General features: G+C 42.2%; 2 protein-coding genes across 2 annotated transcripts in view; both read left to right on the top strand.

The window, feature by feature from the left end:
• Positions 1 to 25,000, top strand: part of LOC138962728 (ganglioside GM2 activator-like) — a 431,559-nt gene that overhangs the window by 186,992 nt on the left and 219,567 nt on the right. The gene's annotated exons all lie outside the window — the stretch shown is intronic.
• LOC138961241 (polycystin-1-like protein 2) overlaps positions 5,891 to 25,000 on the top strand; it is a gene marked incomplete at its 3' end in the record, with an annotated part of 55,363 nt that continues 36,253 nt past the window's right edge. The window contains exons 1-10 of the mRNA XM_070332843.1: positions 5,891 to 7,154; positions 13,091 to 13,350; positions 13,671 to 13,756; positions 16,368 to 16,552; positions 16,880 to 17,053; positions 18,326 to 18,523; positions 19,018 to 19,142; positions 21,125 to 21,274; positions 21,779 to 21,829; positions 23,614 to 23,703. Coding sequence (XP_070188944.1) covers positions 5,891 to 7,154; positions 13,091 to 13,350; positions 13,671 to 13,756; positions 16,368 to 16,552; positions 16,880 to 17,053; positions 18,326 to 18,523; positions 19,018 to 19,142; positions 21,125 to 21,274; positions 21,779 to 21,829; positions 23,614 to 23,703 — 2,583 coding nt within the window. The remainder of the gene's footprint in view (positions 7,155 to 13,090; positions 13,351 to 13,670; positions 13,757 to 16,367; positions 16,553 to 16,879; positions 17,054 to 18,325; positions 18,524 to 19,017; positions 19,143 to 21,124; positions 21,275 to 21,778; positions 21,830 to 23,613; positions 23,704 to 25,000) is intronic.

The following is a 25,000-nucleotide window of genomic DNA, read 5'->3' as shown; positions in this document are numbered from 1 at the left end:
ATCACATTTATATCAATAGGCCTACCATATCTATACTTACTGATACACATTTTTGAAATGAGCAAAATATGATTAATAATTTTGTTTATGGGGGTTTGCACTTCTGGAGAATAACCAAACAATACATCTTTTTCTGTTAATATAATATTTTCTCCCGTATTAACAAATATACATCTTCTAACATTTTCCCAAAACAATTTCATTTTGCTACATTTCCAAAAGAAGTGTTCAATATAATCCATTTCATTACAAAGACTACATAAACTATTTTCTTTTAACTTCATTTTATGCAATAAAATATTTGTGGGATAAATATTATGTACAATTTTCCATTGGAGTAACTTTAATCTTTCTTCGCTTTCAGGACCCAATACTTTTCGTCAATGCAAATGTTATATTTGTGGGACCAAAATTTTACAGAGCAGGGTTCACTGGCTTTGGATTGCGTTAATATCGCACGAAATTTCTTCGGGAAAGGGTTATTTAGCATGCCCTGAAAACAGGTCGCAGGAGGCTCGTCACCCGCGTCTTCTTTAACTGTGTTGTCTCGCAGTGCTCGCGCGCAGAGGGCCGTGTGCAAAGCGTTGTACTCAAACAGCCCATTTTGAACTCAAAGCCATGACGTTCCCTACACAAGGCTTTGATAACGAACGGATAAGGGGCGTAACTCCTTAGTCATATTACAGTTGAAAATTCAAAGCGGGTCGGCTTCACTCAATTTCTTGGCATCAGAGGCTTGACATAAATTAGGAAAACAAATGGTTGGACCCATCATGGACCAACTAAAACGCTGTAGGGCAGAATGAATATTTTTATGGTATTTTTCAACGTTCTCAGCGTCACTGCAGGAAGTGGCGTTCTCAGCGTGCAGAAAGTGAGAGTCAAGTCCCTTTGTATCAACAACGAAAATCTTTGCATCTTTGAATGAATCGAAACTTCCTGCAGTGACGCTGAGAACGTTGAAAAATACCATCAAAATATTAATTCTGCCCTACAGCGTTTTAGTTGGTCCATGATGGGTCCAACCATTTGTTTTCCTAATTTATGTCAAGCCTCTGATGCCAAGAAATTGAGTGAAGCCGACCCGCTTTGAATTTTCAACTGTAATATGACTAAGGAGTTACGCCCCTTATCCGTTCGTTATCAAAGCCTTGTGTAGGGAACGTCATGGCTTTGAGTTCAAAATGTCAAACAGCCTTGTAGCACTATATCCGACAATGGCACAAATATGTTCAAATGACACAATATTTTCGTCTATCCATACATCACGCACACAATTCACACCGGCTTCAATCCATTTATCAAAACACAACACATTCTTTCTAAAAATAATATCTGCATTATTCCACAAACATTGATCAAAAATACTTTCTTTTTGAACAGGAAATAAATATCTGTTCTCAATCCATATTTTTAAAACTTGTTGCCAAAATTTTGATTTAACTCTGGTCAGACCAATAAACTGTTTCGGTTTGGCAGTTGATTTAAAGCAACACAGCTGGCTTCCAATAACCTCAAAATAATGTCTTGGAATCAATTGCCAATTTGCAAAATCTGTTTGTTGTAACCTGGCTGCCCAACATAACAAAAAGGATGTCTGCATATCATGCATATTTATCATGTTAATGCCGCTATTTCTATTTTATTACATCAATATGAGGCTTATATCGCGCGTATTCCGTGGGTACAGTTCTAAGCGCAGGGATTTATTTATTTTTACACCCCCGGTATAGGGGTGTGTATAGGATTCGGTCGATGTGTTTGTTTGTGTGTTTGTGTGTTTGTGTGTTTGTGTTCGCATATAGATCTCAAGAATGAACGGACCGATCGTCACCAAACTTGGTGAACAGGTTCTATACATTCCTGAGACGGTCCTTACAAAAATTGGGACCAGTCAAACACACGGTGAGGGAGTTATTGGTGGATTAAGATTCTACAAGGACTTATAGAGGGACATATTAATGGTCAAAGGGAAATAACCTTCTCAGTTGGTGGCAGTGAGAATGGTTATTTCCCTTTGACCAACGGGGGTGTTTTTCCTACCTCGGAGGAATTTCTTGGTTTTTTTTTTTATGCAATTTATTTATGCCGTGTGAGATGGAATTTTTTTTCAAACAATACATCACGCATTCACATCGGCCAGCAGATCGCAGCCATTTCGGCGCATATCCTACTTTTCACGGCCTATTATTCCAAGTCACACGGGTATTTTGGTGGACATTTTTATCTATGCCTATACAATTATGCCAGGAAAGACCCTTTTGTCAATCGTGGGATCTTTAACGTGCACACCCCAATGTAGTGTACACGAAGGGACCTCGGTTTTTCGTCTCATCCGAAAGACTAGCACTTGAACCCACCACCTAGGTTAGGAAAGGGGGGAGAAAATTGCTAACGCCCTGACCCAGGGTCGAACTCGCAACCTCTCGCTTCCGAGCGCAAGTGCGTTACCACTCGGCCACCCATACAACTGTTCGTTTCACCTTTTCAAAAGCTTTACTATTTGAGTACTACCTTTTCCACAAAAATTTTAAAAGGATAGTATTTAATCTATCAAGCACTTTTGTCGGTGCAGAGAGTGCCTGCAAAACATATACAAACTGGGATATCAAGAAAGTTTTAATTATACACAATTTACCACTAATGCTTAAATTCCGTTTTGACCACATTCCAACAATTCTTTCAATTCTATCAAACCGTACTGACCAATTCTCTTCAATGTCAGAAGCACCGATATCGTTTCTAAATATTATACCCACAATTTTTAACTGGTTTTTTTCTTCTTATATTACAGTATTGCTCAAGACTGTTCTTCATGGATCCTAGCCACATTGCCTCTGTTTTATTTTCATTCAGATGTAAATTTGAAATACAGGAAAACTGTTTTACTATTAACAGTACTTGTTGGAGATCGTGTTTATCTTTACGGTACATTGTTACCTCGTCTGCATACATTGCCAATTTTAAAATATATTCCAAATTGGTTTTTGAATGAAATGACGGGAATTTTAATCCTTTTATATTCGGGTCACTGCGTATCTTAATGGCTAAAAGGTCAAGGCCAAGGACAAAGGCCATCGGTGAAAAATTACATCCCTGACGAATTCCGGTTAATACGTGGAATTCCTCAGAGATCCATCCCATGTAATTGATGCAACTTGTGGTATTATTCGTTAGGAAGACGAGGCTCCTGACGTCAAGCAGCCGTTTGTGGGAGCTGCGACTTTTTGGGGGGATTTTGGTTATCTACCAGCCTACAGTGCCAGCTTCCACCTGTCGTTGTTGTTGTTGTTGTTGTTATAATGTAACATATTCTTTGATTGGTCAGATTACCAGTGTTCAATTCTCGATGAGCATCGGAAATCTACTCCCTGCGCATTGATATACACTTAACTAGTCTATGTTAGCCATTGTGGGCATTTGCAAGAAGTAAAGACAAACGTGCCCGCAAAACACCGACACGATAATTTATGAAGAGAGATGACGTCGATCGCATGACAGAAATCGATGTGAATATTCCTCTGGCGGACGTGAGCCCATTCCAAACAATGCGCTGGGAGGAAAAGACCATTTTTGATTTCCATCGATCATACCAATTTTTTTTTATTGAATACATGTGAAAGAATTAAGCTTGTACAGAGTGAAAGGGTGGTAATACGGAAACACGTTTCTTGGGACTTGACCTTTGCAGGAGTATTTAAACAGAACGACATCTGTTTGGCCTTGCTGTAATAGCATAAAAGCAGTAACAAGTTCGGTGACAGATTGAATTACAATAATATTGACAGGCTTCTATTTTGAACTGCTCGGTTGTGATCTTGAATTGATATCCTCCCGTAGTGTTCCTGTTGTCAATTAAAGCTACTTTATATCAATGCTGCTGGTTTCTTTCTGTGTTTTTTCCTTCTTTTTCTTCAAACGATGATCAACTCGTTTTCGTCGCCAGTATCCAGCCGGCTGTTGCTGTTACTGCTCCTTGCGCTGGTGCCCGGGGTGTGGAGTCAGAACGATCATAATCTGACCAGCGCCTCCACCCGACCTGACGTGGTCAGGCCCGATCCCAACAACACTGATGTGACGGTGGAAGTGACGTGGCTCTCCAATGACGTGGATGACGTCACAGCGATCCTTGATGGTTCGGTGGATTTAACACCGGACAGCTTCGTTACGGCCTCGCCCACGACTCCGGGGGCCGCCACCTTCACTATCGACACCACTGGCCTGTTGGAAGGCAGGTGAGTGCACGGGCCTGTATCTTACCTGTTCTTTTAGGTCCGTGGGTGGTGATTTCTTCTTCTTCATGGGCTGAAACTCCCACGTTCACTCATGTTTTTGCAGGAGTGGATTTTTACGTGTATTACCGTTTTTACCCCGCCATTCAGGCAGCATATGCCGATTTTTTTGGGGGAATGCTGGGTGTTTTCGTGTTTCTATAACCCACCGAAGGGGGATAAGGCACTACTAGCAGGTATGCACATAAGTTGACCTGGGAGATCGGAAAAATCTCCACCAGGCGGCCGCGGCCGGGATTTGAACTGGCTAGCTAGATCACGACCTTCCGATTAGGAGGCCGATGTCTTACCACCCCGCCACTGCGCCCGTCTTGCGTACAATTAATTCCGTGGAGCTCTGATCCGTGGTGGGTCAATTTTTCAGGAGAAAAAACATTGTCAGAAAAATAATATGAAAAAAAGAGGGGGAAAAGAAAGCAGGACGAGCAGAAATCACAACAAAAAGACAAATTCATATTTGTTACTTTATCTTTTTGTGTATCCCATTCTTTCTTTTTTTTCAATTGTTCTATGTTTTTCTTTCTTTCTTCTTTTCTTTCTTTCTTTTTTTCCCTTTTCGTTCTATCTTTTTGTATATCTTTCACCTGACGGCCACCCCCCGCGGGTTAGGGGGAAGAATTTACCCGATGCTCCCCAGCATGTTGTAAGAGGCGACTAACGGATTCTGTTTCTCCTTTTACCCTTGTTAAGTGTTTCTTGTATAGAATATAGTCAATGTTTGTAAAGATTTTAGTCAAGCAGTATGTAAGAAATGTTAAGTCCTTTGTACTGGAAACTTGCATTCTCCCAGTAAGGTAATGTATTGTACTACGTTGCAAGCCCCTGGAGCAAATTTTTGATTAGTGCTTTTGTGAACAAGAAACAATTGACAAGTGGCTCTATCCCATCTCCCCCCTTTCCCCGTCGCGATATAACCTTCGTGGTTGAAAACGACGTTAAACACCAAACAAAGAAAGAAAGACCTGACGGCCTCCTGTTCGGAGTGTGTGGTTTTTTTTAGGAATTAATTACTCATAACATCAAGAGCGACATTTAGCCTCAACTCCTTACAAGTTCTTTCTTGTTATTTTTAACTCTCTTTTTATGAATAGACACGAGGTTGAAATCACGACTACACACATGTGCAATAAGAGAAAGTGAACAACTTTCCTGGCACCCGAGAGAATAACAAGCATACTCATCCTCAACTCTTTAGAATGTCTTTCTTATTATTTCTAACTCTCTTTTTTGTGACAAGACACGAGGTGGAAGTGACCACTACAGCGCCGGACAGCTCGACCTCAACGCTGACCGAGCTGTTCTTCGTCCAGGATCCTATCAACCCCTTTGATTCCTCCCACCTCCTGCTGTCACCCACCAACCCCATCGTCCCTCTGCCCGGTGCCTCCGTCACCTTCACCGTCACTGTCCCTGACGATCACCCCGCTGCCTGTGTGTGTCACTGGCACACTGACAGCGTGTTGGGTCCCTTCACGGAGCTGGTGTTGGATCAGGACTTCCCTGTGACATACACCACTGGCTTTGCCACAGAGGGCCCCCACGAGGTCAAGTTTCAATGCTTCAGCGCAGAGTCCGATGTCATTTTGACTGCTGCGGTTATGGTCGTGGGCTGGGAGATAGAGGATTTCGAAATGGACCATCCCAAGTTCTTGCTTATGAACGGCACCGTTCCGACGGAGGATTTCTCCTTGAAGCTCAAACTGAAGAACATCGATTTAGCCCCGCTAGGCACAATCGCAAGCTTCACGTACGGAGACGGGAGTCCTGTGGATACGTTTCCTCTGACCACGCTGACCCCCACTCACCGGTACCCGAAGAGGAGCATCTACTCGGGTAGCGTGTACCTGGAGCACCCAGACAAGGGAAATATCACCCTGATTTTTGTTGCCAGAGTGGGCCACTTTCAACCGTTCGTCTCTCCTATGGCGGGCTTGGTTCAAACGCAGGTATTCACCTTCAAGCTCGGATACGTTGGGCCCTTTACAGGGGAGATTACTTATAACCGGGGTGACGACTCACCTAATGTAATCACAACACCATCCTGGCCCATTGACGCTAATAACACAAGTCCAGGTTATAAATACTCCAGCATCGGACTATTCTACCCAGGTTTCTCCGCTAGATCCATCACACAACCCAGGATTTGGGAATCAGGGGAGTTCCCGGGCCCAATAGATGTGGACTCTGAGATAGATGAGTCCCTGGTGCTGACGGTAGCACCTGAAACTGTCTTGACGCCGCCGGGAGAAATCGTGGCCACTGTCACCCTCACCAGAACCACCTTCGGTATCAGGAACATGGACTGCTACTTCTACTTCGACGAAGAGCAGCAGCTGGAGCCTGTCCACTGGAACGGTAACGTGGACCCCTCAGGGTCCTTCGAAGTCGCGTTCGAGTACATCACGCTGGGCTCGCACGACATCGTCGTCAACTGCTCCAACTCTGTGCCGAGCGAGATAACCCTCACCGCCTTCGTGTTCGCCTACCACCCGTGCTTCTCCGACGATGCCATCTTTGACCGCCAGTACCGCAGGGGAAACCCCATGCAGGTGATGGATTCAGCGTATCTTCGTCTCGTCACGCGCACCATCATCTACTGCCCTCTGCCCGACTTCTACTGGTGGATAAGCGAATTCACCGTCGATGGGCAGTTGAGGCGAGAGCATACGGACATGGAGCAACTCAACAGAGACTATGTGGACTTTGCTCCCGGTCAGCTGGAGCGGGGCCTTTACTGGATGAGGGTCAACATCAGTTTCGGACCCGAGCAGAACAACACCTGGCTGGTAGGGGGTACCTTTGTCAGGATCCTGAAAACGCCCCTGGTGGCGGACATCGAAGGCGGGAGCTTCAGAATGACAGGTAAGTATTTTTGTTATATTCAGTTTAGTTCACTTTGGAGAATGCCCCTCTCCTCTGACTTGTCCATTCTTGTTTTATTTTATTTTATTTTATATTATTTTATTCTATTTTATTTTATCTTATCTTATTATTTTTATTATTTTTAAATTTTACTCTTATGAGATCCTTTTTATTTTTATTTTTAATTTTAATTTTAATTTTTTAATTTTGTTGTTGTTGTTGTTTTTTTGTAAGGAAATCGGATTTTTTTTTTATCCCATCAGCGGGTACTATTTCGGAAGGGTTTTTATTGTGATTATTCTTATCTTAGTTGCATGCAAGCTGCTTCATCTCTACTTTTTTTTCTCTGTCCTTTTTTTTTTAACACGGGAAGCATCCTTCTTCAATGGTAGTTTTTGTTTTTGTTTTAAAAATTCCCCGGTGTAAGTGTAGGCTTTTTCAAATTTCCCTTGTTTTAACCTAATTTCTTGGTTAAAACTTGTCTAAATTTCTAAATTCTTTCTTAATAAGTATCAATTATACACTTTGGCCTTAAATCAAAGTGTTTCCCTTCACAGATATCCTCTTGGGGTTGTCAGATGAGGGTAGTCTCCCATGCCAACAGAAGCTACCATTCAGAGAATGGTTTGCTTCTTAGTTGGATACCATGGGTTGACAACTCTCGCCATTAGTACCACCTGACCACTGATGAGACACAATAGTGTCGAAACACGTGTCTGGTCTAGGTACAAATACAATGGTCCTCCTCAGGACTAGATTACCTTGCGATACGTCCCCCACAAAGGGACTTTGCTCTGTAAATCTCGGTCCCCCTTGAGGAGGGTCTGATGCTCCCAATAGGCTGTCTGTGAAGGGATACTTATTTCTCTCTCTTTCTCTGCTAAGAGATTTTAACAAATCTCGGAAGAAAGTCTCTGCTGACTTTCAATTGTTTCTTTCACAATTTCTGATGTTTTATATATATATATATATATATATATATATATCCCATGACCTCCCTTCTTTGTCTCTGTTACTTCAGTATGGGTATATATGTTGTATTTTTATAGCTCAATAAATACATCATGGACTCAAAAAAATATATGATAGTGCAGATTCCGATTTGGGCAAAGGACTACTTTCCTCCCGACCTTTGACCTCGCGCCGAACAATGTGACACATTTGTATGAAGTTCTAAAATCGTATTGCACGGGTCAGAAAACCATATCAGTTGCACGCAAAAATGAATCTCAGAACTGATCTGATGTATGAGATGCAATAAGCAAAAGTTTCTTTCATTATGAAAGCAATGCAGGTCGAAAAAAACGAACATTCAACTTACAAGATAACCAGATGCTAGCGAACCAAAACAAAAACACGAGTACCCTCCCCTTGCATCGTTAGCAGACGACTTTTGAGAATCTGTCGGTAGTGTGTTTTGGTGTGCGCCTTCAGCTATCAAACATCGGCTGTTTCACGTGTTTTGCGAGCAAGTCTACTCTTTTGCCTGGCTCTGCAGTAAGTCCACATATTTTTCCGTAATCCAGTCATATTCCTTCAAAATGCAATCAATCGGCGGTGACAGACGTGTCGGTCGCGTTTTCCTCACTCACCCATACCAGTTTAAGTTCATCCATGCAAACACACTCGCAAAACAGTTTATCACGTAGATACATTTCAAATAGGGAGCAAATGGTTAAATCTAAACCTACATATTTGTTCCCTAAAATTTGCTTCTCTGTCAATAAGCCTAATTACACACGTTCGAGAAAAACAACGTGGAATCGATTCTGAATCGAGTAAGCCAAATGGGTCCCAAACCCGTTTCGCCCGTTCTGCCGACCTGAAACGCAAAACAAAAGAATTGTGCGCTTCAACTAAATTAATTTCTATTCGACTTCATTACTTTCTTGAAACTTATGAACCTTTACTTAAAGCTTTTAAATGGTCTGAAAGTAGTGTTACCGCGTACTTATCGATGCACTCATTCGTTTTATTTTTTCAGCGACGGTCACTTAGTTTAAGGTTGCAAAAGGGCTAAGTCTCGCTGGCAACAGTTTTACCCTGCACAGATCGCAACAGTGCCGCTAGTAGTCTACACTTTGTGTTTGATGGTAGAATGGGATATACAGATTACAACACTCGTGGTTTTTTATATGGCTTGTATTTCAGTCAAGACCAAGCGGGAATATCAATCGAGAGCCACTCGCCAGAGGCTCGTGTCTCCCGATGATATTCATCCGCTGGGTCTTGACTGAAATACAAGCCATATAAAAAACCACTCGTGTTGTAACCTATACATATATATATATATATATATATATATATATATATATATATATATATATATATATATATATATATATATATATATATATCCCATGACCTCCCTTCTTTGTCTCTGTTACTTCAGTATGGGTATATATGTTGTATTTTTATAGCTCAATAAATACATCATGGACTCCAAAAAATATATGATAGTGCAGATTCCGATTTGGGCAAAGGACTACTTTCCTCCCGACCTTTGACCTCGCTCGCGCCGAACAATGTGACACATTTGTATGAAGTTCTAAAATCGTATTGCACGGCTCAGAAAACCATATCAGTTGCACGCAAAAATGAATCTCAGAACTGATCTGATGTATGAGATGCAATAAGCAAAAGTTTCTTTCATTATGAAAGCAATGCAGGTCGAAAAAAACGAACATTCAACTTACAAGATAACCAGATGCTAGCGAACCAAAACAAAAACACGAGTACCCTCCCCTTGCATCGTTAGCAGACGACTTTTGAGAATCTGTCGGTAGTGTGTTTTGCCGGTGTGCGCCTTCAGCTATCAAACATCGGCTGTTTCACGTGTTTTGCGAGCAAGTCTACTCTTTTGCCTGGCTCTGCAGTAAGTCCACATATTTTTCCGTAATCCAGTCATATTCCTTCAAAATGCAATCAATCGGCGGTGACAGACGTGTCGGTCGCGTTTTCCTCTCACCCATACCAGTTTAAGTTCATCCATGCAAACACACTCGCAAAACAGTTTATCACGTAGATACATTTCAAATAGGGAGCAAATGGTTAAATCTAAACCTACATATTTGTTCCCTAAGATTCGCTTCTCTGTCAATAAGCCTAATTACACACGTTCGAGAAAAACAACGTGGAATCAATTCTGAATCGAGTAAGCCAAATGGGTCCCAAACCCGTTTCGCCCGTTCTGCCGACCTGAAACGCAAAACAAAAGAATTGTGCGCTTCAACTAAATTAATTTCTATTCGACTTCATTACTTTCTTGCAACTTATGAACCTTTACTTAAAGCTTTTAAATGGTCTGAAAGTAGTGTTACCGCGTACTTATCGATGCACTCATTCGTTTTATTTTTTCAGCGACGGTCACTTAGTTTAAGGTTGCAAAAGGGCTAAGTCTCGCTGGCAACAGTTTTACCCTGCACAGATCGCAACAGTGCCGCTAGTAGTCTACACTTTGTGTTTGATGGTAGAATGGGATATACAGATTACAACACTCGTGGTTTTTTATATGGCTTGTATTTCAGTCAAGACCCAGCGGGAATATCAATCGAGAGACACTCGCCAGAGGCTCGTGTCTCCCGATGATATTCATCCGCTGGGTCTTGACTGAAATACAAGCCATATAAAAAACCACTCGTGTTGTAACCTATACATATATATTATATTATATATATATATGCATAACATATCAGAAGTTTTGAAAGAAACAATTGCTGCAGAATTCGTTCACCAACCACTGAAGCAACATGGATCACTGGACCCGAGGCCAGAAACAAAATTAGTTAACAACATTTAGTGCATTGAACCCCCCTTTTAAGACCTCCAAAAATCAGAGAAGTTCAGATCTTAAAAAGGAGGGAGTCTCAAAATGGGATTATGTTTACAGAGGTTACGAGCGGAAAGTCTACAAAAGCAAGCCTCTAAAGGGGAGAGGCCTTACATTGGGGGTGGGGTGGGAGTGTCTTAAAAGGGAGGTTTAATTGTTACATAACACATCAACATAGAAACAAACAGTTAACAACAAAAATGAATGTGTTTTAATAAGTCTGCAGGGAATTAGCATCGAATTACTTCGACAGAATCTCGTTACACCTACTACGACCAGCATCTCTCGCTACGTCACTGAGTCGCTCATCAGTCATCGCGCTGTTGCCGAAATACAAGAGTCTTTCTGAGTCTAAGCCCAATCTAGATTGATATATTTTATCAGATGTTATTAACATGCAAAAAGAGTTGACATACTGCCAAGGTATGTTTTATAACTGAAAACATTTACAGCTAGGGGGTTGAGCGTAGAGGGGGGGGGGATGCTTTACCACGTGCACCACCGGGAATGGGTTTTTTGGACGTAACGTGCATGGGAACGGGGAAATTCTTGTAGCGTGCACCGTGCACAGAGGTCCGGCGTGCACCGTGCACAGAGATCCGGCGTGCACCGTGCATGGAGCTTTTTCGTAACGTGCACCGTGGATCACCGTGCATGGCACTTTTGGCCTCAACGAGCACGTGCACAGACCCCCCCCATGGTGACCCTCAGCGTAATCCAACCAAAAGAGGCCTGTGGGCAGAACCCGGAGTTTACGAAACCAAAACTATGCACAGATACAATTTTTCATAATTTCCCTCATTAAACCTCTATGACATTGTGTTTAATTAATACGTGCTGTACCTTTAACTCAACAGTAAAAAAAAACAAGTTGCGTAAGGCGAAAATACAACATTTAGTCAAGCTGTCGAACTCTCAGAATGAAACTGAACGCAATGCAATTTTTCAGCAAGACCGTATACTCGTAGCATCGTAAGTCCACCGCTCGTGGCAAAGGCAGTTAAATTGACAAGAAGAGCGGGGTAGTGGTTACGCTATGCTGCATAGCACGCTTTTCTGTACCTCTCTTCGTTTTAACTTTCTGAGCGTGTTTTTAATCCAAACATATCATATCATATTTATATGTTTTTGGAATCAGGAACCGACAAGGAATAAGATGAAAGTGTTTTTAAATTGATTTAGAAAATTCAATTTTCATCATAATTTTTATATTTTTAATTTTCAGAGCTTGTTTTTAATCCAAATATAACATACTTATATGGGTTTTTTTTTTACAATTTTCAGATTTTTAATGACCAAAGTCATTAATTAATTTTTAAGCCACCAAGCTAAAATGCAATACCGAAGTCCGGCCTTCGTCGAAGATTGCTTGGCCAAAATTTCAATCAATTTGATTGAAAAATGAGGGTGTGACAGTGCCGCCTCAACTTTTACAAAAAGCCGAATATGACGTCATCAAAGGTATCGACAAAATGAAAAAACCGTCCGGGGATATCATTTCCAGGAACTCTCATGTCAAATTTCATAAAGATCGGTCCAGTAGTTTGGTCTGAATCGCTCTACACACACACACGCACAGACAGACAGACAGACACACACACATACACCCGTCGCGATATAACCTTGAACGGTTGAAAACGACATTAAACACCAAATAAAGAAAGGAAGAAAGAACACACATACACCACGACCCTCGTCTCGATTCCCCCTCCATGTTAAAACATTTAGTCAAAACTTGACTAAATGTAAAAACACATGATGTACGCTCAAAATCAAATGAGTTGTTTTTGACCTTTTTTGTTTGACATTCAACCTAAGCAAGTCACTCGTGTGTGTGTGTGTGTGTGTGTGTGTGTGTGTGTGTGTGTGTGTGTGTGTGTGTGTGTGTGTGTGTGTGTGTGTGTGTGTGTGTGTGTGTGCGTACGGGTGTGTGTCTGTGTGTGTTCGTGCCTCTCTGTGTGTTCAACAAGCAAGGATGCACTATATATATATATATATATATATATATGTGTGTGTGTGTGTGTGTGTGTGTGTGTGTGTGTGTGTGTGTGTGTGTGTGTGTGTGTGTGTGTGTGTATGTGTGTGATTAATGTTCTGCTTCTTTCAGGGGACCCACACGAAGTCATAAACGGTTACAACCTGTCCTATAACCCCGTTTGGGGAATCGAGAATAAAACGGGCCTGGAGTTTATCTGGGAGTGCGAGTCGCTGAACACCATCAACTTCAATCAACTCCTCGCAATGGCGTCCCTTCCGCTTCCGGTCGAGCTAAGTTCAAACTGTGACGACATCTCCACTGAACCACTTCCGGGTTATCGCCAGCTGCAGGTTCCAAGTGGCGTCGTTGCTGCCGGCTACTTGTTCAAAGTAAGAAAGAAAGAAAGACTAACAAGAACAGATGGAAAGAAAAGGAAAAAGAATAATGGATGAAGACAGAAGAAACAAAATATAGACAAAAAGAAAGAAAGAAAAAACAGGAAAAGAAATTTAAACAACGTAGTAACAGTTCACGAATACAGTTCATGAACTTCAGAATGTAGCCTAGACAAGAAAACAGCGCAGTAACAGTTTACTATAGAGCGTTATAGTGAATACAAGACAAAGCGTAGTAGCAGTTTACTTGTAATGATCGTCATTGTCTGAACAAGAAATTGCATAGTAACATTTTACTGATATTTTTCTTCCAGTTGTCTGTGAGACTTAGAAATGTTACATCTAATCCGGCGACGCTGTATCTGCAGTACTACCAGGCATCTTTCACCATTACTCTTGTGTGAGTATATTAACAACAGACTAAGCAATGAACGTGACGTTTTTGTTTGTTTGTTTGTTTGTTTGTTTCTGTGTTCGTTCGTCTGTTCATCTGTCTGTCTGTCTCAAACGCATTGTGCTTGTTGGCAGAAATATTTTGGTGCGTATTGAGAGACTTTTCCGGGAGATAGGGAGTGGTCATTGTAACGTAATACACCCTGGATACGGAGCCCTTGACTATCCTGCATATGATCTAGCATTACAGAAGCCTCTGACGTACTTCTGCACAAGAATGTGTTATTGTTTGGTAATATACGCCCCCCTCCCCCCCCTGCAATTATCCACCTCACCCCACCCCATGATTAATTCCCTTATTGTTGTTTGCTCGTGAGTTAGATAATGGTGCAATCTTGATTCTATAGGAAGAGATTATTTGTGTGTTTTTGTTTGTTTGTTTGTTTGCTTAACGCCCAGCCGACCACGAAGGGCCATATCAGGGCGGTGCTGCTTTGACATATAACGTGCGCCACACACAAGACAGAAGTCGCAGCACAGGCTTCATGTCTCACCCAGTCACATTATTCTGACACCGGACCAACCAGTCCTAGCACTAACCCCATAATGCCAGACGCCAGGCGGAGCAGCCACTAGATTGCCAATTTTAAAGTCTTAGGTATGACCCGGCCGGGGTTCGAACCCACGACCTCCCGATCACGGGGCGGACGCCTTACCACTAGGCCAACCGTGCCGGTTTATTTGTGTGTGTGTGTGTGTGTGTGTGTGTGTGTGTGTGTGTGTGTGTGTGTGTGTGTGTGTGTGTGTGGTAAATTGCAAATGTTTTTTCTCTGCGCGCCCCTACGAGGCCCGATATTTTGTTCAACATCAAACCTTGAACCCTTGTTTCAGTCTTCTGGTGTCAGGTCTATTCTTTACACAACAAAGTGTCATTATTAAACTAATTAATCCCCCCATTCTTACTAGAGCTCTCAGTTATGTAGGGGAAAGGCTCCTAATATGGACCGGCTCCTAATATATGGACCACCTCCTGTTCTGACGAGACAAGTATAATGCGACGAGTCGAAGACGAGTCGCATTATACTTGTTCGAGTCTAAATATCGGACCCTATTGCTACGCTGAAAACACAATAGCGATTATATAGCTGTTCTGACCTTGATTTGTTGTTCCAAACTTACAAAATGACAGTTTTTGAGTCGATGCGTTGATCTCAGGTTTTGATAGCAGACGCCGTTTCTTATGCGCATTAGTTTTGCGCAGGCGCCACACTGACTTTGGAAAAAAACTCGATTTGACAACACAGCTGTTAAACAGCTGTTTATTAATTCATTCGTATACAACAACAAAAAGTTTGAGTTTTTTCATTTTGAACAAGACTACTTATGAAGAAGACAAAAACACAACATCAACGGAAAACTAGAAACAACTGAAGAACTAGGATGCAACAAGGGGAGGAGAAGAGAACAGCTAATCCGTACAACGCGAGCAGACGGCAAGAAGTTTTCAGTTTGGGTGAATGGCATTTATACTTGTCTCGTCATGAAGCGAACTTTTCAACCTAAGTTATAAACGACTACATGAATGATAGTGCCATGGGTTGTACATCAATACTTCAGGGGGGAAGTGGGGTATTTAGTGTGGAGTTACGAGATAAGAAAAGCCGAATGCGAAACTGAGTTTGTGTTTGTCGGCAACTGAGCTCACCCAGGCACACAAAAACGGCTGTTCCGTTTTACTCCCCTGTTTGTACTACATCTTTTGACTTTGGGCATTTTGTGGTGTTTAGGAACAGAAAATAATTGGTTTAGTCCTGTTTCATCGGGAAGTTAGCAGAAAAGGGTATGCTATCGACATTTGTAAAGCTGAAAAACATTCCCGAGAAGAATTTCAAGTTGTCAGTGCAGTATGCTGTTGTCGATAGAAACATCGCCGCGTGGTACAGATGGGTAAACCGGAACCATGCGTCTTTGTTATTGACAATATGCTTTTGGATATTGAGTAAAATGGCCGACTTCCGTAGCATTATGCTTTGATGATCGGAAGAGACCATCCAATCACAGCCCCCGAATTCCCCCACGTGTTCATCAGAATAGCTATATATCATGTTATTTTGAAGTATAGGGGGCTTTTTACAGTGATTCGTGATGGCCGCTTCACTGGTCCATATTGGGCGCCCAGGTTCCTAATATGGACCATTTGTGATTTTTTCTGTATTTAATTTTTGCTGAAGGTCTATCAAAGTTATTTCACTCTAATTAGGCCTAACTGTTAAACTAATAGAGAAGGACTACCAACCACAAAATGAAACTTCTTCGCAAGAAAACAAGCTAGTTATCAGCAATAAACAAACAGTGGTCCATATTAGGGGCCCTTCCCCTACACAGTCGTAATTGCACGTGTGTTCAAGAGAGAGAGTCTATTAAATCTACAACAGATAATTCTTGTAATCAGCAGTTTTATATACTCGATCGTGGAGCTTTCAAATCTGGACCTTTTATCGCACTCAATATTTTGTCACCCTCGACGTTTTGACATTCGCTCAAAATATGTCCTTGACCTTTTGTGTCTCGACTTTTTGGTCCTTGACATTTTGGTTCTCTCCCGTTTGACTTTTCAGTTGCCGGGTGAACTGCGAGAAGAAGACGGCCGTGACGTCACCAGTGTTGCTGTCAGTTTGGTGTGGCACGTGCAGTAACATAGACATGATGTACTCCACCTACACCTGGTCGCTGTCACTCTACAACGACAACCTCAGTGACTTTGAAGCCCTGCTTGACTCTCAAGCCTACTTTGCAACCACAGGTGACCTTTTCTCTTTGCTCGCTCGTTGGGCATATACTTCTACTGCTAAAGTAGTGTATTACTACTACCTCGACTGCTATTTATTAGTAACTTTTTAAATAAAAAGCACACACACACACACACACACACACACACACACACACACACACACACACACACACACACACACATACACACACTTTGTGTAACCAGTTTGGAACACAGAAGTACATCTTTTTACCAGAAAAAGTAGCACACATGGTAAACACTAGATTTCAAGAGTGTGTCGACTTCAATTTAGAGTGTATACACCCAATGCGTACATGGATTTTTTTCTTTTAAAACCAGGGGCGGACGCTGGACCCAGCATGGCCATCAGAGAGAACATGCTGACGCCGTGTGTCCGTTATCTCGTCACTGTCACTATGACGTCATTGTCTGGCCTCGTCACCGCCGCCTCGCGGGAGTTCCTCACCAACTGTCCACCATGGGGAGGTAACTGCACCGTCACGCCGATCACAGGTAATATTACAGTCAGGGTTGTATAGTCAGGCTCAGGAGTAGGTGGTGGAGTTTTTTTTAAAAATTATTATTCAAAAAAAGATCTTAGCAACTTTTATAAAGTGCTTAAGAAGAAACTTTGTTCGGGACGATAACTACTATCTTCAGTTAAAAGGACTTGTTTCCTAGTTTCGCCGTTTGAGCCCTGTGTACGGGATTTTTCACAAATCAAGAGGAAAAGCCGGTGCAACACGAGAACATTACTCCCACGAGATTTTTACTCCGGAGTAAAAATTTCGTACGAAAATGTTACTCCCTTTACGAAAAAAGTACTCCCCCCATTACACGAGAAAATTACTCCCCACGACAGGTGAGTTCCGAGTAAACATTTCGTACAAAATTGTAACTCCCCTGACGAATAGATAACGAATACATTACTTCACCCCGTCGCGATATAACCTTGAACGGTTGAAAACGACGTTAAACACCAAATAAAGAAAGAAAGAATTACTTCACCCTAACACGAGCAATTCAACTTCCCATCCCAGGTGTACGAAATTTTTACTCCCTTGTCCCCTGTTAGTCTTGGTGGTGGAAGGGGTGGAGGGAGGGTAGCGCGACATTCGTTTGCGCGAGATCACATATTGGCATTATCCCTTCGCGCGCATCCCATTTTCGCGTACGAGATTTTTACTGGAACAAAACTAGGGCCATGAACTTGATCCCTTGCACAAGTATGCCCTTCCTTTGGTTCAACCATATTTTATTGGAGAAATATAAGACGACATGCCCTTCCATTTAATGCTGGGCATTCTTTTGCAGCCAGAGTTATGTTGAGAGCCGGAGGAGAGCACAGTGGTTAAGGTCAGTGCCACTCACGCTGGAGGTCGCGGGTTCGTGCACCGCCCGGGGCGAATACATGTAGCCGATTTTTCCGAGCGCTCTCCAGTCCACCTAGCTGGAGCTTGGCACTTGACCCTATTCAGGAACGGGGGAGGCAAAGGCAGCGATGGAGAGGAGATAGGCGCCGCACCCATGAAGCTGTCCCCAGAAAAGTTTAGATCCATGACAGCTCACTCCTTTACGATCATATAATTATGGCAAAACAAGTCTGGTTTGAAGGCTACCGCGTACCTACGGGTAATGGCTATCCGTACGCATGCGCATTTTGCATATCCCTCCGTTCCTGTAAACTTCCATCATGGAATTCTACACAAACTTCCACTTGGTAAGTACTCGTTTATGTGTTGAATTATGGGACTACCTTGTACCTTTAACGTTATTCTCTTGCAGGGGACGCGGTAACTGAGAGATTCACGCTGCGCTGCTATCACTGGAAGGATGACGGCTACGTGGATTCCACCAACACTACCCTGATGGACGGTCTCGGCGACATCGCGGATGATGACGACGAGATGCTTGCCTCTAAGGCTTTGCTCTACAAATTCATGCTGCGCAAAAATGGCATCACTCTGCCCATTGCCGAATCCAGTAAGATCGTTTATGTTGTTGTTGTTGTTGTATTTTGTTAAAGAGGCCCGGAGATTGGTATTGTGTGTGTAGGGAGGTGGGGTTGGTGTGTGTATGGGGGGGGGGGGAGGCGACAGAGAGAGAGAGATAATATAGTCTGTGTATTTAAGAGAGAGTGTGTGTGTGTGTGTGTATGTGTGTGTGTGTGTGTGTGTATGGGTGTGTGTGTGTGTGTTTGTGTGTGTGTGTGTGTATGTGTGTGTGTGTGTATGGGTGTGTGTGTGTGTTTGTGTGTGTGTGTGTGTGTGTATGTGTGTGTGTGTGTGTGTGTGGAGTGTCTGTCTGTGTGTTTGTCTATCTGAGTGTTTTATCTATCTGGCTGTCTGGCTGTCTGTGTCTCTGTTGTGTGTGTCTGTGTGTTTCTGATATTTGTCGAGCCGACAAAAGTCGGCTGAACATCGGCCACGTGGACAGCACGTCATAACAACTCAGTTACCATTGACGTGTATGTACAGCGGAGAGCACTATGCCCAGAGTACGAATGCCCCTGATGATCGGCCAGGGAGGCGGGTACTACGAGGTCATTGTGCGTATCTACGACGTGCTCCAAGACTACGCTGAGGTCGCCAAAACCATCTACGTGAGTTTCTATTGTCGGCGAAAAAAACTTTTCTCGTGTATAACTTATTGCCCGTTATGCCGGTTGACAGGTAGGGCAGCAACGAAGGACCTCCAATTCTGCTTGTTCTGGGCCAGTCTCTGGATGGTACCCCACGTATAGTTCAGAGTCTACATTTCTCCTATCACCGTTCGTCGTTCAGAACCAAAACATAAAATCAAAGCCTACATCAGCTTTATCGCAAGCGAGTGTTCCTATTTGGGTTACACCTTACAGAACGTTCAAATTAATATTTGACAGAATTGATGTATAATAAGCGCTGGGGTAAGAAAGTCCTTGGGGAGAGGCCTTCCAATACAATAAAATGTAAAATGCACACACCGATAAACAGTTCTGTACACAATCTAAAATGAGGGCACCAAAGGGTTTAAAATCGTGATCGTGATTGGCGTTTTTTGACCTTTCTGTGACCGTGATTGCCGAAATTTCCATTTCTGTGATCGTGATGGGACTTTGCCCGTGACCCGTGATGACAAAAAAATCAAGTCTCGTGATCGTGATCGTCATTTGTTTTCGTGATCGTGATGGGCATTATTGCAAAGCATTTTATTTTCAACGTACATTTTTCACAGCTGTATCACTCTATGATCCTCTATTCGTCAAAGTGTTTGTGATCGTGAAAACAAAAATCAAGGTAACTGTGATCGTGAAAGCTAAAATTTCCCTTCCCGTGATCGTGATGAAATCTCCCCTTTGGGGCCCTCTAAAATCAAATATATATCAAAGTAAACGATCGATCTAAATCAAAAAGCACATAGCAATGATCATTCTTCAGCTTTAAGCGTTTCATCTGAAAGTGTGAGAGCTAGACGCTGCTAGCATAGTGCCAATGGCAATTCGTACACACAAATCGTTAATCTTCAGCTTTAACTGTTTTGACTGAACGAGGTTGAGCTGGGCGTGTCGAACAGTTAACATTGTTTAAGAAATAATACCCCTTCAGCTTTACGTGATTTGGAAGAACGTGATTGAGCTGAGTGCGTCAAGTACACTGTCAGGGAACATTGGTTGAAACAATTTTGTTTAAATTGGGGTTTATCTGTTTCGGCTGAATGGGATCGAGACGGGCGAACCAAGCATTCAAGCACACTGTCAGTGAAAATTGGTTAAAAAAAGATAACCCTTCAGCTTTAAGCGTTCCAGCTGAACATGATCAAGCTGGGCTCTACGAGCACACTGTCAGTACAGATTAGTCCAAACTAATTATAACCTTCAGCTTTAAGCGTTCCAGCTGAACATGATCAAGCTGAGCTCTACGAGCACACTGTCAGTACAGATTAGTCGAAACTAATTATAACCCTTCAGCTTTAAGCGTTCCAGCTGAACATGATCAAGCTGAGGTCTACGAGCACACTGTCAGTACAGATTAGTCCAAACTAATTATAACCCTTCAGCTTTAAGCGTTCCAGCTTAACATGATCAAGCTGAGCTCTACGAGCACACTGTCAGTACAGATTAGTCCAAACTAATTATAACCCTTCAGCTTTAAGCGTTCCAGCTGAACATGATCAAGCTCAGCTTTACGAGCACACTGTCAGTACAGATTAGTCCAAACTAATTATAACCCTTCAGCTTTAAGCGTTCCAGCTGAACATGATCAAGCTGAGCTCTACGAGCACACTGTCAGTACAGATTAGTCCAAACTAATTATAACCCTTCAGCTTTAAGCGTTCCAGCTGAACATGATCAAGCTGAGCTCTACGAGCACACTGTCAGTACAGATTAGTCCAAACTAATTATAACCCTTCAGCTTTAAGCGTTCCAGCTGAACATGATCAAGCTGAGGTCTACGAGCACACTGTCAGTACAGATTAGTCCAAACTAATTATAACCCTTCAGCTTTAAGCGTTCCAGCTGAACATGATCAAGCTCAGCTTTACGAGCACACTGTCAGTACAGATTAGTCCAAACTAATTATAACCCTTCAGCTTTAATTGTTCCAGCTAAACGTGACGGCGCTAGACGCAGCGAGCACCCTGTCAGGAGACACGATCGAGTACTGGCGGCGCCAGGTCAACTACTCGGATAGGGCCAGCACCATAGAGAAGCAGATGCGGACCATGTCCTCTGCATTCGGCATCGTTAGCAAGATCGTGAGTGTCATCCTTGTTGCCAGGGGTGTACTTTAAATTCACACCCTCCTTGTTTGCAAATGGGACGAAGCGGGGTAGTGGAATATAGCTCAGTTGGTAGCGCGCTGGATTTGTATTCAGTTGGCCGCTGTCAGCGCGAGTTCGATCCCAGGTTCGGCGGAAATTTATTTCACAGAGTCAACTTTGTGTGCAGACTCTCTTTGGTGTCCGAACCACCCCCCGTGTATACTACATTGGGTGTGCACGTTAAAGATCCCACGATTGACAAAAGGGTCTTTCCTGGCAAAATTTCTTAGGCACAGTTAATAATTGTCTACCATACCCGTGTGACTTGGAATAAGGCCGTGAAAGGTAAATATGCGCCGACATGGCTGCAATCTACTGGCCGTATAAAATTTCATCTCACACGGCATCACTGCAGAGCGCCTAGAACTGTACCCACGGAATATGCGCGATATAAGCCTCATTGATTGATTGATTGATCTATTGTGTACCTTGTTTCAGGCAATACCAGATGAGCGCAGTCCGCTGGAGAAGGCTGCAGAAGACGGTGCTGTGCGTATACAATTATCTTGAGACTTTCCAAATGCTGTATGGGAAACTACCTTTAAGGCATCCATCATTCATATATTTACTCGAGCATTGAAATATCACTCGGTTTAATTTTTCCATTTTTAATTTCCATTTGTCCTTCTTATACTTGTTCTTCTTGTTTTTCGTCTTGTTCTTGTTCTTATTCTTCGTGCTCTTGTTCTTCTTGTTCTGTTTCTTTTTGTTCTTGTTCTTGATTTTCTTCTTCTTCTTCTTCTTCTTCTTCTTCTTCTTCTTCTTCTTCTTCTTCTTCTTCTTCTTCTTCTTCTTCTTCTTCTTCTTCTTCTTCTTCTTCTTGTTCTTATTCGTTATTGTCTAAACCAGCGCCAATTTCTAACGACGTAATTCATACTGATTTAACTGTACTTAAATGGATTTTTTTCTTCTAAATTGGTGCGTTTTAAACCTATTTGTTTTAATTCTTAGTGGAACTATTGTCTAAACTGCAACCAATTCCAAAAGTGAACCATATCTTATACCGAAACTTTTTCTAAACTAGAACTGTTTCTAACTCGAACTTTCCCAAACCAGGACTATTTCCAAAAGGCAACTTTTCTTCAAACTGTAACTTTAACACGCGAACTGTCTCATAAAATGGAAGCGTTTCTAAACTTAAACTTTTTCTACCCGGGAACTGTCTCATAAAATGTAGCCGTTTACTAAACTTAAACTTTTTCTACCCGCAAACTGTCTCATAAAATGGAAGAGTTTTTATATTTAGTCAAGTTTTGACTAAATATTTTAACATCGAGGAGGAATCGAAACGAGGGTCGTGGTGTATGTGCGTGTGTGCGTGCGTGTGTGCGTGTGTGCGGGTGTGTGTGTGTGTGTGTAGAGCGATTCAGACTAAACTACTGGACCGATCTTTATGAAATTTGACATGAGAGTTCCTGGGTATGAAATCCCCGAACTTTTTTTTCATTTTTTTGATAAATGTCTTTGATGACGTCATATCCGGCTTTTCGTGAAAGTTGAGGCGGCACTGTCACGGCCTCATTTTTCAACCAAATTGGGTGAAATTTTGGTCAAGTAATCTTCGACGAAGCCCGGGGTTCGGTATTGCATTTCAGCTTTTTGGCTTAAAAATTAATTAATGACTTTGGTCATTAAAAATCTGAAAATTGTAAAAAAAAATAATAATTTATAAAACGATCCAAATTTACGTTTATCTTATTCTCCATCATTTGCTGATTCCAAAAACATATAAATATGTTATATTCGGATTAAAAACAAGCTCTGAAAATTAAATATATAAAAATTATTATCAAAATTAAATTGTCCAAATCAATTTAAAAACAGTTTCATCTTATTCCTTGTCGGTTCCTGATTCCAAAAACATATAGATATGATATGTTTGGATTAAAAACACGCTCAGAAAGTTAAAACAAAGAGAGGTACAGAAAAGCGTGCTATCCTTCTTAGCGCAACTACTACCCCGCTCTTCTTGTCAATTTCACTACCTTTGCCATGAGCGGTGGACTGACGATGCTACGAGTATACGGTCTTGCTGAAAAATGGCAGCTACTTGACTAAATATTGTATTTTCGCCTTACGCGACTTGTCAAACTTAAACTTTTCTACCCGCGAACTGTCTCATAAAGTGGAGCCGTTTTCAAAACTTATACTTTTTCTACCCGCGAACTGTCTCATAAAGTGGAGCCGTTTTCAAAACTTGAACTTTTTCTAAACATAATTTCTATTTCGTAAACGAGGACTGTGTTTCAACTGGCATTTGTTTTGCTATGCAGAGCGTGGCTGTGGTCAACCAGGACTGGCGTGACATGTGGAACAACCTCAACAACCCTCTCCCAAACCCTACCAAGGACGAGCTGACTGAGGTAAGCTTTTCTTTTAGATGGAAGCCTGATAATAATTTGGTGAGGACTTCGCACAGTCTTTGAGCGAGTTTTAGCGTCAACTAAGGTGACTCGAGTCGAACCGGAGGTCGCAAAACCTCGGTCCGGTACGACTGGAGTGACGTCACCGGTTAACCAACTTTCAACCTTGCTTCCTGCGTAGGGTCTCTCCAGTTCCAAGATGGCTGCCAAGGCGAGGTGAGAAACTTCTGCAAATATTTTTTGACAAAGTTACGGATTGTGAGAAGACATTTGTTGTAAATCACTTAGCCTTTCAAAAATTAAGGATACTGGGTTGGATACTGTCTTGGTTTTAATGCATTTTATTTTAGCAGTGATGTTTATTTTGGGAAGAAATGAGGTCAACAGGAGTTTGGGTGCGATTTCGGCTCAAATGTACTTTAGCGCCCTGAACTTTTACCCGGCTGTTTTGCGCTCGATTTTCACGCTCACTTCTTCATTGACGTTCGAATCGATAGTTCGATGTTTTGGCATTACATTCACATCAACAATAAAACAGTACTGCTTGTTCATCATCGTCGTCCATCAACTCTCCACAACATTAACAGTAAATCCGTAACGCGCTTGTCGCCATCTTGTTGCAAGGGACGCGACTGGACACAACCCAACAGCGTTTCCGCGAAGAAAAAAACCAGACATGCGCAGTGACCCTACCGTAGCTCAACCCTGTTCCTCGCGAAAACTCGCTCTTTGTGAAGTCAACTTCAGGCTCAGTAGACTATTTGGTTTAAATAACTCTTGTTACTGCGTCATGACCGTTCGGCAGAGTTATGCCGCTTGAAGCTCTGACAAATATTTCGACTGCAGCCTCCGAGCAAGCAAAGATAGAGGAGAGAAAACAGTCCAAACATTATGCGTTGCTCTTCGGGAAAGTGCGATTCTGATAGTCAATACCCTGCGTGCGTAGGTAACGTCAGATTCTGTCCATTTGTGTAAAACTTACCCACGTGACATTACAGGCCAGTCACTAGCGAGAGGGTGTGTCTCGGAACCACGTGATGTTTGTCTGAGTAAAGCAAGGGTATTCACTCTTTCACAACCCATACAAACCCGACAGAGTTATTTCCAGAATACGTCTATTAAGGATCGGACGGCCTTTATTCAATTATATGTATATTAATTTGTATATATTTTATGGAATTCATATAAAAAAAAATCTTTTTCTCTACATTTATTCTTTCATGTGTCGTATTCTTCATCATTTTCTGATTCCAAAAACATATAAACATGTTATATTTGGATTAAAAACAAGCTCTGA

The sequence above is a fragment of the Littorina saxatilis genome, linkage group LG3 (assembly GCF_037325665.1).
Source record: "Littorina saxatilis isolate snail1 linkage group LG3, US_GU_Lsax_2.0, whole genome shotgun sequence".
NCBI lineage: Eukaryota > Metazoa > Mollusca > Gastropoda > Littorinimorpha > Littorinidae > Littorina > Littorina saxatilis.
Note: the sequence above shows the minus strand (reverse complement) of the source record. Positions and strands in the feature narration are given on the sequence as shown.